Raw genomic sequence first — 15,687 nt, 5'->3', positions numbered from 1 at the left:
GTCTCCTCATATGATCCATGTTAATGGAAGAAAAAATTTTATTTTTATTATTATTTCATTAACAAACATACTTACCAATGTTGAGGTCGAGGAACTTGTTTTACGCCATCACCATATTCAGCCTTAAGGTGCTTCTCTCTGTCGCTGAGGACATCCCTGTTGGCTATAGGCTTACTTTGTTCACTCACTAAGGCACCAATCTGGCTGTTTCGAGGTCTGGACTGGAAGTATTCGTCCGACTCGGCTGCTGACACCTTCTGAACTTGACCCTCAATTCGAACCTTGAATAATCATACTTTAAACCTATCTTCTAAATAAGACAAATATAGTATTGATGCCCTTAAACGTGAGATTTTAAAAACATGCCTTGGAAAGTTTTGTAGTTTGGGCTTGTTTAAATATTTCTTTCACCGATTTTTTTATTGGAGGTTCACTAGGATGAAACAGAATGTTGTGTAAAGGTAGGTGCTCGCTTACCGGAAAAAATTTGTTCGTTGCATTCGGATTTTTATTATAGTATCGCTCACTTATCAGCATTTCCGAATTAATCATCAAATAGTGTTGTAATTTACCGCTAGACCACATTATTTCATTGTAGTGTTCTGAACTGAATGTGGAAATAAAATGAATAGCTCTGTAACATAAATAAACTACGAAAGACATCCCTGGTTAATTTAGTGTTTTCCCAATCTCATCCCATACGTTCTTTCTCCTTATTGCATTGCTATAATTCTAATTTCATAAATTATAAAGCTCTTCATACTGTTGGACTTAATCAAATAACCTTCGTGTCATCCATTTCATTATACTTTCAATATTACTGCGATTAGAGGCTTTGCGATAGGTAATTTTTTTAATCCAAAGCCACCAGGTTGTCATTTGACATTTTTGGTCTCACCCACTTCTGAGGTTGGAGCACCTGGAAGGCGGAGTTACGCTGCCCCGATGATGATGATGATGATGATGATGATGATGATGATGATGATGATGATGATGATGATGATGATGATGATGATGATATTGTGATAAGATGATTATGAATTGTCAGGAGCGGTCTTAAATCTGAGCCTAACCTAATTTCCAGACCAAAGACGAACACAGGAACATTCCCCTTTAAGGAAAAATTCCTATGTTCTAACAGGGAATCGAACCCGGGACCTCATGAACTTTAGTCAGAAGCTCTGACCACTAGCCCATAAGGCTGGTCACAATAGATATATTTGCCATGACATTCTTCAATTTCAGCTATAATGACACAAAACAATTAGAGTGCTTAACTTGGCGATTCCTACGTATGGGTCACTGTTGACGAGACAATCAATGACTGCAGAAAAGTATATGGAAAAATATTTAATTATTAATTGTGCCTCCAAACAATAATGCACCTGTGCACCTGTAATTTAGTGTACAGAAGTACATCTAATAAAGTTTAGATTTTAAGTTATATATTTCTTATTTATTACATATTTATCTACATATTTTGCTATTTTTAGTTACACATTTCTTATTTTCATATTACATAAAATCCAGGCTCTAGTCATGATGTATAAAATATTAATAAGACCAGTATTAACATATGGCGCTGAGACTTGGACTTCATCGAAATCTGATGAGAGGTAACTTGGCATACTTGAAAGAAGGATCCTGCAGCATATTTCTGGGGAAGTGGCGGATAATGGGGTCTGGAGAAGGAGATATAATCATGAATTATATAAGTGAACCAGGCATTCTTAGATGTATGAAGATCAGAAGCCTGGAGTGGGCAGAACATGTACTTCGTGCCAAAGACAGAATGATAAAGAGGATATTTTTAATGCAGTGCTAGAAGGGACCAGGAAAGTTGGAAGATCTAAGTTAAGATGGGAAGAAGGCGTGAGAGGGGATGTAAAAATAATTGAAATTAAGAACTGGAGAAACTTGGCACTAAATGGGGAAGAATGGGGAAAACTTCTTCAGTTGGCCAGCGATGATGATGATGATGATGATGATGAATAGTGGGCGGATGTTGATGAAAAGTTATCATCTTATTTTTCACATTAGAACGATGCCTATTAATATAGAAATCCTTTCTATGTTGATATCAATGTAAAAAAGTAATTTCTTATATTGCATTTTTTGACGTTTTTGAACTAATAGGTCATTTTTATATTTTTTCGGCATTTTTTGGTCATTTTTAATACTTTAAAGAACTTTTAGATAATTTTGAATGCATCTTACTTTCTTCTTTACCGATAGATCTATTAAATTATTTTCTAACCAAAATAGGTCAGTAGTAATTACATACTGATAAGTGAATAGCAGTGAAGTTTGAGTTTTATAGTTTGGAACAGACTCTAAAGTCCATCCCTCATTCCACTGAACACTTCACTTCACACAACAGAAGTAATATAAAATGCTTACAACAGCTTAGTTTAAATGAGGACTTTGACCACTACTGTTCTTTTGTCGGTACGAGGGTGTCTTTAGAATTTATGTTTGAAAGGGAGGAAACTTTCACCATGTCCTGGACAGGACATTGTGTCCTCAACATGGTTCAGAAGGGATGTCTACTGTAGTAGACAGTATTTTTAACACAAAGATTGCAAGAATGCACGCTGTGCCCACAATTTGTTTTGTCATTCACACTCCCTCATCTGAAAGACCTGGTAACAAAAGTGAAGCAAGGAAGGAGACGGAGAATGAAGGCACTGACATGGACCACCCCTGATTGAAACCACTGTAAACCTTCATTAAAATCTATAGTTTTCCTTCAAAATTTTCATTTTGTTGCATGTCCTTTTCCTTTATCTTAGCCAAATGCCAGGAAGTTGCCTCCTCTCTCAGAGATTTGCAAGGCAGTCATTGAAACAAGGTGACTAATTTTTAAGAAGTTGTGGTGCGAGTACGGTAAATAATATTTAAATGTCATTTTCTTTTAATTTTATGTCATTTTACCATTAGTTTAAGAACATTTTAATGTCATTTTAAGTAGATTTTTAGGTCATCAACACCAGCCCCCTTATGATGAATATTTACTGTTATTCAATTTTAATCCTGGAACCAAAGTTCCTTAATTATTATTTTTGTGTGTGTACATAATCTGTGTGTATGCATATGTGTGTGATGGTTCATTTCAATACTTACAGCTCTCTTCAGTGGTTCCCAATAGAAATTGAGGGCAACATGAGGATTCTCAGCCTGGAAATAAAATATAATTTAATTAGCAACGAGACGAGTAGTGCCAGTATTCATGATACTTAATATTACACTTTTGTATACCAACATCACAAGTCTTTGTCATTAGTGAAAATCATGCATAATATGCCATATTACTGCACCAGCACTGTAAAATATTATCATGACAACTGAAACGTCATGGCATTTCCCGTGCTACAAAATTTAATACATAAGCAAACACTCTGGTTTAGTGGCTAGAGTCCTGGATTCATAATTCTGTGAATCCGAGTTCGATCCTCGGCATTAACTTGTGTTGGGCAAGCCTGTGATCCAGGTAAAATAGGAGTTTTCCCCAGGAGCCATTTCCTTCTGGCATCCGAACAAATCTCCATCACCTCATTTTTGTAGCGTAGACCTGCCTCCTATGACACACCCTGGGCAACGACTGTGTCGGTAAACTGATCTGCACAATTGGCTTCATATGGGTGAATGATAAAAAATCTCACTTTTATTTAGACAGAATAAGAAATGAAGCTAGGTTGGAAAGAGTGGGTGAAGAAAGAATGATGTTGAAAATGATCAGGAAGAGGAAAAGGAATTGGTTGGGTCACTGGCTGAGAAGAAACTGCCTACTGAAGGATGCACTGGAAGGGATGGTGAACGGGAGAAGAGTTCGGGGCAGAAGAAGATATCAGATGATAGACGACATTAAGATATATGGATCATATGAGGAGACAAAGAGGAAAGCAGAAAGTTAGGAAAAGCTGGAGAATGCTGGATTTGCAAAGAAAGACCTGCCCTTGGACAGGACACTATGGATGAATGAATATGAATATATATTGTTTACTTAATGTGAAGTGTTCCTTTTCAGAGACGTAATAATTTCAAATTCCATTCAAATTTTATTCTGTTAATAACATAATTGATTAAATGGCGATCTTACTCGTGTTAATTATGTAAGCATGTGTGGCTTACAGCTGTTTCAGTGCTACTTGACACCATCCTCAGAGCCTACTAAATCTCAGCGCTATCTCAACTTCGCTGCCTGTTGAGTGGGTGTGTTCGTGTGATGAAGAGTTGTGTCAAATAGTGTGTGTGTTCTGAAATTAATCTGTGTGTTGAGAATTTGATTAGGGTGTGTTTTAGTGTGTCTGTATATTTCATATTGTTCTAGGGTGTTGAGTTTTTGGTTTTTGGGTTGTAAGTCTAGGATTTCCATGTCTGTATTTATGTTATTGTATGTGTGGTTAGTATTAGTTATGTGTTCGGCATATGTAGATGTATTGTGTCCTCTGGTTATAGCTTTAATGTGTTCTTTGTATCGAGTTTGGAATGATCTGCCAGTCTGTCAACACACTAGAACAATATGAAATATGTTGTTGTTTTCTAATGCCAGGCATTTGACAATAAAGTCATTTGACCTCTTGCACTCCAATATTTTTCAAAGATATTGTCACGGTTAGCCACTGACGCACAGATTTTGAGATACACAGGGTGTGTTTTAGTGTGTCTGTACAATATGAAATATACAGACACACTAAAACACACCCTGATCAAATTCTCAACACACAAATCAATTTCAGAACACACACACTATTTGACACCACATTTCAACACTTTTCAACAATCGAACGCACCCACACAACAGGCAGCAAATTTCGAGATGACGCCGAGATCTAGTAGGCTCTGAGGATGGTGTGAAGAAGCACCGAAACAGCTGTAAGCTGCACATACTTACACAATTAAGATCGCCATTTAATCAATTATTTATATTCAAATGTTAAAAGTAGTGTACGAAAGATTCAACATGGATTAAGTTTATATATACATCTTGATTACACAACTTTTAACACTATATCACTTGTTTCGGAAAACGTATTATGTGTCTTTCACGTGTTAAATTTTATGTTACTTTGTTAACATGTTTCGGCCTGCTAATGGCCATCATCAGAATTGGTTGTTGCTGGTCTTGGCACCTTTTGTTTTGTTTCCTGTGGGGGTGTGTTTGTGCAGTGTAATGTGTTGTGTAATCAAGATGTATTATTTGTCTTTGTGTTAAATTTTATGTTACTTTGTTAACATGTTTCGGCCTGCTATCATCAGAATTGGTTGTTGCTGGTCTTGGCACCTTTTGTTTTGTTTCCCGTGGGGGTGTGTTTGTGTAGTGTAATGTGTTGTGTAATCAAGATGTATTATTTGTCTTTCTTGTGTTAAATTTAATATTACTTTGTTATTATATTACCTTAAATTTATAATGAATATTACCACAAATTTCTATCTTTCGTATACATATAACATTTCAACTTGTGTACAGTCATATATAACAGAAGCTTAAATGTTAAACTGTAGATATAGCTTGGGACTCAACTTTTTATAAGATCATAGCTACTTACAAGTTCCCGACTCTTTCTGCTATTGTAATTTGTGAAGAATGTAATGCCGTCTGTTCCAAAGCCTTTCATGAGCATTTGTCGAACAGAAGGATGTCCATCTCTGAAAGAAATACTTTGTCTTTAGTGATATTCACAAACTCTCGCTAGTATAAGAACCACATTCAATAAAACTTAAGTCACAAATTTTAAATTTTCAATCTGTTACTCTTACTAAAATATAAGTCCTTTTCACAATAGCATCAATTTTGGATAAGGAGTTTTGAAGAAAATTTGATTAATCACCTCAAATTATTGTTACCCAGAAAATTTTTCACAAAACAAGAACACTAAAGAAACTAATAGGAGCCAAATGGGGTGGGGGGGAGGGGAACTGTGGAACTATTTAAGGGGAGAGGATGGTATTTTTTAAAACTTTTTTCTTATTTGTTGTAAAATATTAATATTTTGCATGTAGAGAGCTCATAGCTGTAGCAACTCAACCAAATATAATAATTTTGAAAAAAAATTATTTGGGAGCCCAAATTTGAAAAAATATACCCAATGCAGGATTGTACTAAAACCGATATATCTAAACCGTTTTTAAAGATAGATTGAAAGAGTCTTTTGCAATGTATTTGCAAAAGCATGTTCTACAAACTGTCTGTAACAGAACTTTGATATTCCCTACGTTTGTAAAATAAACAATTGAAATTTAATAACAATTTTCTGATTTCCTTTCTTGCAAACAAACGGACGTATTTTTAAAATGAAATCAATTAACAAAATTCTGTTACAGAGAAAAGTTTCCTAATAGTCGAAAGAATGTGTGTCCTAAATTTCATGCATGTATCTTTAATAGTTCAGAAATTATATCCATTTTTGTCTGGCAATGTAGCAAAAAAAATTAAGTTACTGGAAACCGATAAAAGAGGTCATGTGATTTAAAAATCCATAGCGCTGGAAGTTTAAAAATGGCGACTCAACATCCGATAAGGGCACAAATACCCACAAAATGTTGTTGTTGTTTTCTAATGCCAGGCGTTTGACAATAAAGTCATTTGACCTCTTGCACTCCAATATTTTTCAAAGATATTATCATGGTCATCCACTGAAGCACAGATTTTGAGGTGTTCCGAATCCATTTCTTGGTTTGAGTTGCACAATGGGCAGTTAGGGGACTGATATATTCCAATTCTATGCACGTGTTTGGCCAAACAATCATGGCCTGTTGCCAATCTAAATGCAGCTACAGACGATTTTCGTGGTAAATCGGGAATTAACTGTGGATTATGATGAAGAGAGTTCCATTTTTTCCCTTGAGATTGTGTTATCAAATTTTGTTTGTTGAAGTCTAAGTATGTAGATTTAATAAATTTTTTCACTCCACAAAATGTTATGCAATGCATTCTACACATATCAAAGAGTATTTTAAAGAAAGAAAAACACTTTTTGAAAATTTAATTTACCGGAAACAACAATAAAAGTGGGCGAGTGATTTAAAAATCCATAACGCAGGAAGTTTAAAAATGGCGACTCAACATCCGATAAGGGCACAAATATCTACAAAATGTTATGCTATGCATTCCACACACATCACAGAGTATTTTAATTTTTTTTTTCTTTTTAATTTACTCATTTTTCACGAAAAAATACCATCCTCTCCCCTTAATGTAACATCAGAGGTCAAATTACAAAAAAAAAAAAGAAAAAAAAAATATTCAAATTTGTTTTTTTTTATCCAAAATAATTATTTGGAATTTTCTGCGTAGCCTAATTTGGTACATAATTTATTAAAAAATATTATAATTGAAGACCTTCTGGAATAAGGACGTAGCCAACAAAACTGTAATTCGAATAACTAATAACCGATTAATAGATCAGGATCAGGGCAGATAGGTAAGACCAGGTGGTGGGGGGGCTAATTCGGATGTCTCAGTCCAGTACCAATTTTATCTATCTGAGTTTCATTAAACGTAAGTTGCATGTGTTCGAAACAGAAAAGGTCTTTCGTGTGGGAGCCCTGTATATCTAACTAAAAATAATTGTAAAAATTACATAAATATCATACAAAATACAAGGACAACATCTGACAGTGTAACATGCAGCTAGTCAGCGATGTATGCAATGGTGGGGGAAAGGAACTGGCCATCATCTCCTGGCCTACTTTCCTCATAAGTGGTGCCTTGTTGGTATCACTCGTGAGCTTCAGAGCTATCTATTGGACAGTTGATTCGCAGTGACTTTGGTCAATGTATGTATGGGTCACAGATACATTGATCTCGGACTTTTGGGTGACGTTTTTTCGCTCAAAGTTGTATTTCGTCACTGGATATTGGTCAGAATTTTTAAGTCACTCAGCACATTTGGGTCACGATTTTTCGGTCAATCATTTGGGTCACTGAAATCACTCACTTCTTCGATCAGAATGAAAGAAGACAATTTTTCTACTGCATTTTATTTTTGTGGTATAAATACATCAAATTCGTGATTATCTTCACTATTAATTTCGTCAATGTCCACCCTGAAGGATGACTGTCTTTCCCTATTTCAGCATCGAATATCTCTATGCTATGAAGACTAATACCAGTAGTACATCTTGCTGTAAGTCTACATGTTTTCCTGTCCTCACAACACCAGTAACGACAGGCTTTCTGTTTCTTGCACGTGTAAAATTGGTAACAGAATTCATTTAACATAAGCACTGTTTGTTCTTCTTGCATTGAACTATGCGTCATTTTCGCTGTAGTAATTTTGTTATAATTCAGGATTGTGTAAAAGTGGTGACAGAATGAGAATTAAAGTAATTCTAAACCGAATACGAGGTCTGTCTAAAAAGTATCCGACCTTTAGCCAGAAAAAATATTTCAAATACCTGACGGGGTTGGGACCCTAATCCCCTTCAAAGTAGGCCCCTTGTGCTTGCACACACTTAGCCCACCGATCCTTCCACTGCCGGAAACACCTCCGGAAGTCTTCTTTTGGAATGGTGTTCAGCTCCGTCGTCGCATTCCGCATTATCTCTTCTCTACTCTCAAAATGGGCTCCTTTCAGTGGTGTCTTCAATTTTGGAAACAACCAGAAGTCGCAAGGAGCCAGGTCTGGAGAGTAGGGAGGTTGGTGAACGGTTGTAATTCCATGTTTGGCCAAGAAAGTGTGTATCAATTGGGATGAATGTGCGGGGGCGTTGTCGTGATGCAAGTGCCAGTTGTTCGCCGTCCACATGTCTGGTCTTTTGCGCCGAACTGCATCACGGAGTCGCCGGAGAACATCGTAATAGTACTCCTTTGTCACCATTTGTCCTTCCGGTGCGTATTCGTGATGCACAATTCCACGGACATCAAAGAAAACAGTCAGCATCACCTTGATTTTGCTTCGCACCTGCCGCGCTTTCTTCGGCCTTGGAGACTCGGGATGCTTCCATTGCGACGACTGTCTTTTTGTTCCTGGGTCGTACCCGTACACCCATGACTCATCTCCAGTTATCACGGTGTTCAGAAACCCAGGATCAGTGTTGGCGGTGTCCAGAAGGTCCTGTGCAACGTCACGACGGAGGTCTTTTTGTTCCGGGGACAACAACTTGGGCACGAATTTCGCAGCCACTCGATTCATGTTCAAATCATCACGCAAAATTGCATGTGCAGAATCTTTACTCACTCCAACCTCTTCGGCAATCTCCCGCACGGTCAAACGACGATCTGCCATCACCAAATTTCGCACCCTCTCAACAACAGCTGCACTCCGAGCAGTTTGGGGCCTGCCACAACGCTGCTCACTCTCCGCTGATGTGCGGCCATCTTTGAATCGGTTGAACCACTCCTTAATTTGTGTTACACCCATCGCATCTTCCCCAAACACCTGCTGAATCTTACGAATTGTTTGACTTTGAGAATCACCAAGCTTTTGACAAAATTTGATGCAGTATCTTTGCTCAATTCGTTCAGTCATCTTGCGAGAAAACTAAATCCGACAAACACCTAGAACAGCACCTTACTTGGCGACCACCAGCCAGTGACTGGCACAAGCGAATGCGGTGAAAAAATTCAAGCATGCGCATTACAGTTCCTCCTTCCACCATGCACAGTGGCGCCGCCTTAGAATCACAACTTTACGCGGGAAAAATTAAGGTCGGATACTTTTTAGACAGGCCTCGTACGAATGATGGAGCTTACACTGCTAAAGCCTGTGTGATGAATCTTGTCTCACTGTGAAAAGAGAGAGACAGGAGATATGTCTTACTTCGTCTGTATTGTTATGGCGATGGGGGGAGTGGAGCAATGCCGTCCATCAATCCAGTGGCGGAAGGGACTAGTTGATACATTCTGTAGCACAAAATAAAATAACAAAATATCTCTCTTCGTACTGTGTAGTTCTGTCACTGAGTTTGTCTTTCAAGAAACTGAGTTCCAGTAGTCTGTACAATAACAAGGTTTTGAAAGGAATCCTGAAAATTTACAACCCTTCTATAATCTCCACCCTCATTTGAAGGGACTTGGTTTTATTGCTACTGAGACAAGTTAAACCAAAGCAGGTACAGGATACAGACAATACAATCGGATGACGGATCTTGTACGATACAGCCAACACAATAGAATGACCATCATGTCTGTGATACCGAAACGATGCCCGAGTATCGTTGTACTGTAATGTGGTATTGACCGAAATGTCGTACGACTGAAAAGATTCGTGATCTGAAAGGAGAGATCAAAACTGCCCGAAACGGGACAGTTGACTAAACTGATGTTGTAGTAATAATTTAAACAAGTTAACAATAGTATAGGTACTGTTTGCAATGAAATTCTACATCAAAAGCAATTACTCACTTCGTTGCTGTTGCTAAACAAAAAGCATTAGCTTCCAGTATTGACTTATGATTACGGGCTTCCTCAAACCAATTCTTGAATTGAGTGAAAGGTTCTTTCGCGACTAAATCTTTTTCTGTGAATGTGTCTGATTTGTCTTTATACTCCTTCCTCATTCCTGAAAGAAAATACAATTCATATAAATATTTGATATAAAACATAAAGTGTTCTAAATCGTTATTTAATAATTTTAGTGCCAGCCATATTTATATAGAATGTCTTAGAAATACTGTATTATTTACAATTTTATTTACTAGAAATATAACTTAGGTGTTGCCTTAAATTTTTTTTATTCTGATGATAAAGCATGAAATGATAATAATATACTCGCAGCAATAAATTTATGCAAATTTTGTATATTGTTTACTCACAGTTATGGAAAAAACATCTCGTTTCAATGATTTTTCAAAATTTAAATTTCAAATTTGTCATTTTTTTTTTACAAATACTAAATCTCAATCTTGAAAATATATAGGTACAGGGCACACGTTAAACAGTACTCATTTTTATCAGTATGTATGTATGTATGTATGTATGTATGTGTGTGTATGTGTGTATCCAATGCCAACCCACTTCACTTTACGTGATTCGGACTCCGCATATTGCGGATAAATGGCAGGACTGTGACCCATTTTCTAGTTGTACACCACTTTGGCAGGCCACACTGTACAGGATGTGTATCTGTGGAGAGTTATGTCGTGTACTAGGGTGAGTGTATGTGTAAGTGTAGTGTCTGGAATGAGTGATGATGATGAAGATGAGGAAGGGAGAAGTGAAACCCGGTGCCGGCACATAGCCTTCTCCTGTCGAATAGCACCAAGGGGGCTGCCAGGTTTGATGTCCCCATCCGACAGACGAATCACTATCAACAGTGACATAACCCTTCTCTTCATATGCACTGTTGAGAGATTTGGGATTTAACCCAGGCATATTGGTGCACAATCTAGTAATTAGAAGTTGCGCACTGCCATCTCTTACATGAAAATTTCTGACCCCGCTGGGAATCGAACTCGGGTTTGCTAGTCTGGAGGCAGACATGCTACCACAAAGCTAACTTTTTACTAATATTATAGGCTACATTTTGATAGTTTTTCATCACATAATTTAGCAATTTTTAAACAAATTTTACAAAAACACTACACTCTACCTCTTTACACCGTTATAATTTGTGCACTGAGAGAAACCATACCAGTATAAAATCTAGGGATGGACACTAGAAATTCATCTGCGTCGTGGAAAGTGGATTCCCAAGAAAAATAAGAAGAAAAAGTTCTCTTTCCTGTGGTACAGTTAATTGGGAGAATTACCTGCATGTAACATTTAAGAGTTGAAACATAATACATCACGATACATTAATAAAAAGCTTTCCACATTGTACTATAATTGATGAATCACACCTTCATGTTAGGTCTCTTCCCTCCTTATAATTATGAATCGTGAAATTTATCTTTATAATCTGTGGCTACCGACCACCCTATCCCATGATCTCCTGGCTTAGTTGCCTCATGAGGGATGTCTTATTGGTGTCACTTATGAGGTTCAAATCTATCTTCCGACAATTGACTGTACAATATGGTTGGCTACCATAACCTATACTTACCACCAACATCAATAGAATATGAAACACTATCGCCAGACATTTTCAATCCAAACGTACACCAACGCAACTGTCTTGTAATCTGCAAAGCGATCATGTAATTGTACTTTATATGTTCTACTCTATTTAAAAATATAAATTATTGAACCTTTCTATGTGACAGCTGTACTTATATATTCTGCTATAAATTACGCATTATATAAGAAGAATTATATAACAAAATTTACATTTTTCTTTAAATAATAAATTAATCCCAGATAACCTACGGAAATAGGAGTGTAAATATGAAACTTGAACAAAAATGCGTCACAACTCCTCGTGGTACCACTTTATCAACATGACCTATAACCTCTCTTCCAATAAAAACAAGATGGAATTGCACGTGTATTGTTTATTCTTCAGAGATAACTGTATAACGATCGTGACTACGTAATGAAAGTATTATACAACAGTTTAAAAAGATAAATGCAACAATACAAGCCATTGTGATATAAAATAATAGCTTGAGTAATAACTAAAAAATAAAACGTAGGGAACGATGCATTGTAAATTAACAGCAATTCAATATATTAAAATAAGCTTTGATACCACAAACTGTTGATGTTTTTCTTATTGGAATCAGTGGTAATATTCAAGAAGTTTAAAAAAAAAAAAAAAAAAAAAAAAAAAAAAGTTCTCTCATGTGTACAGGTACTTACGTTAAACATACAGTATATGTCCATGGTAATTGCTAATATTACCTAGAAATAGTTTAACAACCAGTTCGTCGGAACTGGCCGAATATCACCACTGTCTGGAATTCAGTACCGGTATAGACTTAATGCCGAGATGATTTTATAAATATATTTAAAGATTCCTCTTCTTCCTGATTAAGATCATAGAGATCTTTTGGCAATAATGACCCTTCATGCACCCATAAGTTAGAAATCAACCCAGTAGACTGTAGTAGATCAACTTTATGATATTGCTGGCTTGGATTTTCTGGATCCCCTCGGTACAGCAATGTAATGGAACAATTTGCTGGTAGGTACCAGTACCGATAAAGATGAAGAAATTAAATACCTAGGTTCATCTTTTAATAACATTTTTAACGAAAAACGCACATTAAATTAAAAAAACTGGAAAATTTTGTTACAATACATTTATTGCAATCTCATCAAAAATTAGTTACTGGTACCTGTGTTAATCAATTTATAGGGCTGTTTGAAATAGATTTACTGGTATATACCAAAGCGCCATGAACTGGGATAAACTAGATCATAAAACAAAGAAAAAAATATTTAATCCATGACACACACTTATTTCATTATTTTATTTTTTTATCAATTTTTTAAGAATTTTATTATAACTCACAAATAAGCTGATATGGTTTAATTTTTGTTGTTGTTTCATGGTCAAGTTTACCACCACAGTCAAGTTTATCCCAGTTTATGGCACTTTGGTATCAGTATATCCATTTCAAACAGCTCCTGCTAACAAAATTCCCAAATATTTTTTTTTAATAAAAGCAGACAATTTCAATAAAAGTGCTGTGAAGTAAATCGTACAATTTCCAAGTGGCATGCCAAATAGCATATTGTATTCATGTAACAGATATTAAAAAATCTTTCAATTCTCCAAGCCACATAGGAAGCATAGTTCTTACAATTAAATATCAGTAATATACTCTAATTAAATAATTAATGATCTGTATGTCAATTCTATTAGAGATTATGAGGCCATACAAAATCATGGTCTGCAAAATCTTGATACTGAAACCACAGAAGAATCCCAAAAGTCTAACTAAATAACAGACTGTTTCTTAGACAGGGAATTTCAAGCTTGGTGTAACTGCCCACAAAAGGAAAGAGGAATATCGTCTCCATTTGCTGAGGTTCCATCAGTCAACTCTTGGACTGTGAAATGCAAAGGACTATCTTGTTATAAATAGAAGAACATGTTGAAGATGATGGCAATGATCATTCCTGTACATAAAACTTACACTTCCTGGATGCTCTACAGGCACAAGCCACTGCAGGCATTGCAGCTAGTATGAAACTTTACCTCATGTGTTCGACAGATGCCTCCAGAGAGAATTACTACATATAAAACGCCATAATAACATCAGGTCCATTATAGCTAAAGTGCTTGATCAGGAAGTCTATGAAGAAGGCCACTGCGTAGCAGATGGTGGAAGTAAAGGTAGAATAAATATTGCAATAAATAGGAAAAAAGATGAAGACGAGATCATTGACCCTATGATTCGTTTTGAGGAAATTATTTCTCAATCATAAGATATGGATAAAGAAAAAAAAGGATAATTATATACCGGTACTCTAACTAGTCCCTTTCTTACAAAATATGTATCACATTAGAGTAACCACTATCAATAACTTTCATTAAATGGCGTGAAAAAAATAAACTTCCTAAAGAACTAGGATGAAATTGTGAAGTCAGTTATAAAATTTTCCGTTTCAATAACATAAATCACTTATATTAGTGTTCATAGTGTTTAAATATCATAAACGTAGAAAAAGTTCTCTGTGTTTATATTCAAAAGTACACTCACCTTTTTGTTTTATTAACTTTTAAAACGACTTACATGGTAACCTTAAAATTTTTAAATACTACAAAACATGAACTATTTCTACTCTTATTTTTTTATATCCAGAATAGTATTCTTTCTGACATTCATTGTTGTGCAAGTATACATACACTTCTTTGTACAGAAGAAAAAAAAAATATTGTAAACTATTCTGTGTCTTTTAGTAAACACGTGTATCTGTATCAGATTCTAAACAGACATAGGCTACATATATTATATATTTACCTCTTTTTGGAAGACAGTACCAGTATCGGCAGTACCTGCGAAAAGCTAGGTTGTACATAATTTAAGAACAATAAAAATACATTATTCAATAATATTCGAAGCAATTTTACATCATTATTCATTAAAATTTGTATCTAATCTTGAAAATGAAGAGGGTCATCAGTCTATCCATGGCCTCCCAGAAACATGTGAAACCATAAATCTTGGCCTGCATTATTTTCTGAGGCAAAGGCTTTCATTACCATAGTAACCACAGCTTCCTATGATAACACCACGACCAAAGTTAAGACCTGAACAATAAGACAATAATTAAAATTGTATTGTGCGTCATTATTAATAGTGACAGCAGTAAATAGCAATAGTCTCTGGTTCCATTCAATGCAATGTATCACGCATGTCTAGGGTTGTCATCCCTCCGAACAAAATTACCAGTACAGCCCTGTCCTGCACATGCAGACATTAGTACCAGTAATAAAAAAAAAATTAAAGCCGTGGTGCAACAGTCCACAGATAGCCAAGACCAACTCGCCGAATGCTGGCTACACATCCACATGCCTCAGAAGAGATGAACGACCATCCAACCAGTATGGGAATGTGTGGTTAGCACAATAATAAACCAGCCTTTATAGCTGGTCCCATACACTGGCCGACATTTCATGAGAAAAATTTCTTTCTCCCATGCATTCATTCCATGGCATCATATTTAGACTATGCAACAATGGAATATTATTTTTAGTAAACAAATTGGAACTTATATTCAAAATAATTAAGTAGTTTAATGATATCCTGTAGCAAACATATTCAAGTCCAGAATAAATTCAAACGTTGATATTATTGTTGAGTAAATTATAAATTGCAACAATTTACCTAACTTATTCTATGGGCCTAAACAGA

General features: G+C 35.9%; 1 protein-coding gene across 4 annotated transcripts in view; it reads right to left on the bottom strand.

Moving 5' to 3' along the window:
- Nucleotides 1-15,450, bottom strand: part of LOC138701158 (pyridoxine/pyridoxamine 5'-phosphate oxidase-like) — a 31,202-nt gene extending 15,752 nt beyond the window's left edge. Inside the window, exons 1-6 of one of the 4 annotated variants that reach the window (XM_069827775.1) lie at nt 12,251-12,393; nt 11,988-12,066; nt 10,349-10,505; nt 5,550-5,649; nt 3,124-3,177; nt 76-281 (exon numbers count right to left, since the gene is read on the bottom strand). In XM_069827775.1, coding sequence (XP_069683876.1) covers nt 76-281; nt 3,124-3,177; nt 5,550-5,649; nt 10,349-10,505; nt 11,988-12,027 — 557 coding nt within the window. In that variant the 5' untranslated portion in view covers nt 12,028-12,066; nt 12,251-12,393. The other 3 variants (XM_069827776.1, XM_069827774.1, XM_069827772.1) reach the window with 3 other exon arrangements.
- Nucleotides 15,451-15,687: the final 237 nt, after the last annotated feature.

The sequence above is a fragment of the Periplaneta americana genome, chromosome 6 (genome assembly GCF_040183065.1).
Source record: "Periplaneta americana isolate PAMFEO1 chromosome 6, P.americana_PAMFEO1_priV1, whole genome shotgun sequence".
Taxonomy (NCBI): Eukaryota; Metazoa; Arthropoda; class Insecta; order Blattodea; family Blattidae; genus Periplaneta; species Periplaneta americana.
The sequence above is the reverse complement of the archived record's forward strand: the minus strand, read 5'-3'. Positions and strand labels throughout refer to the sequence as shown.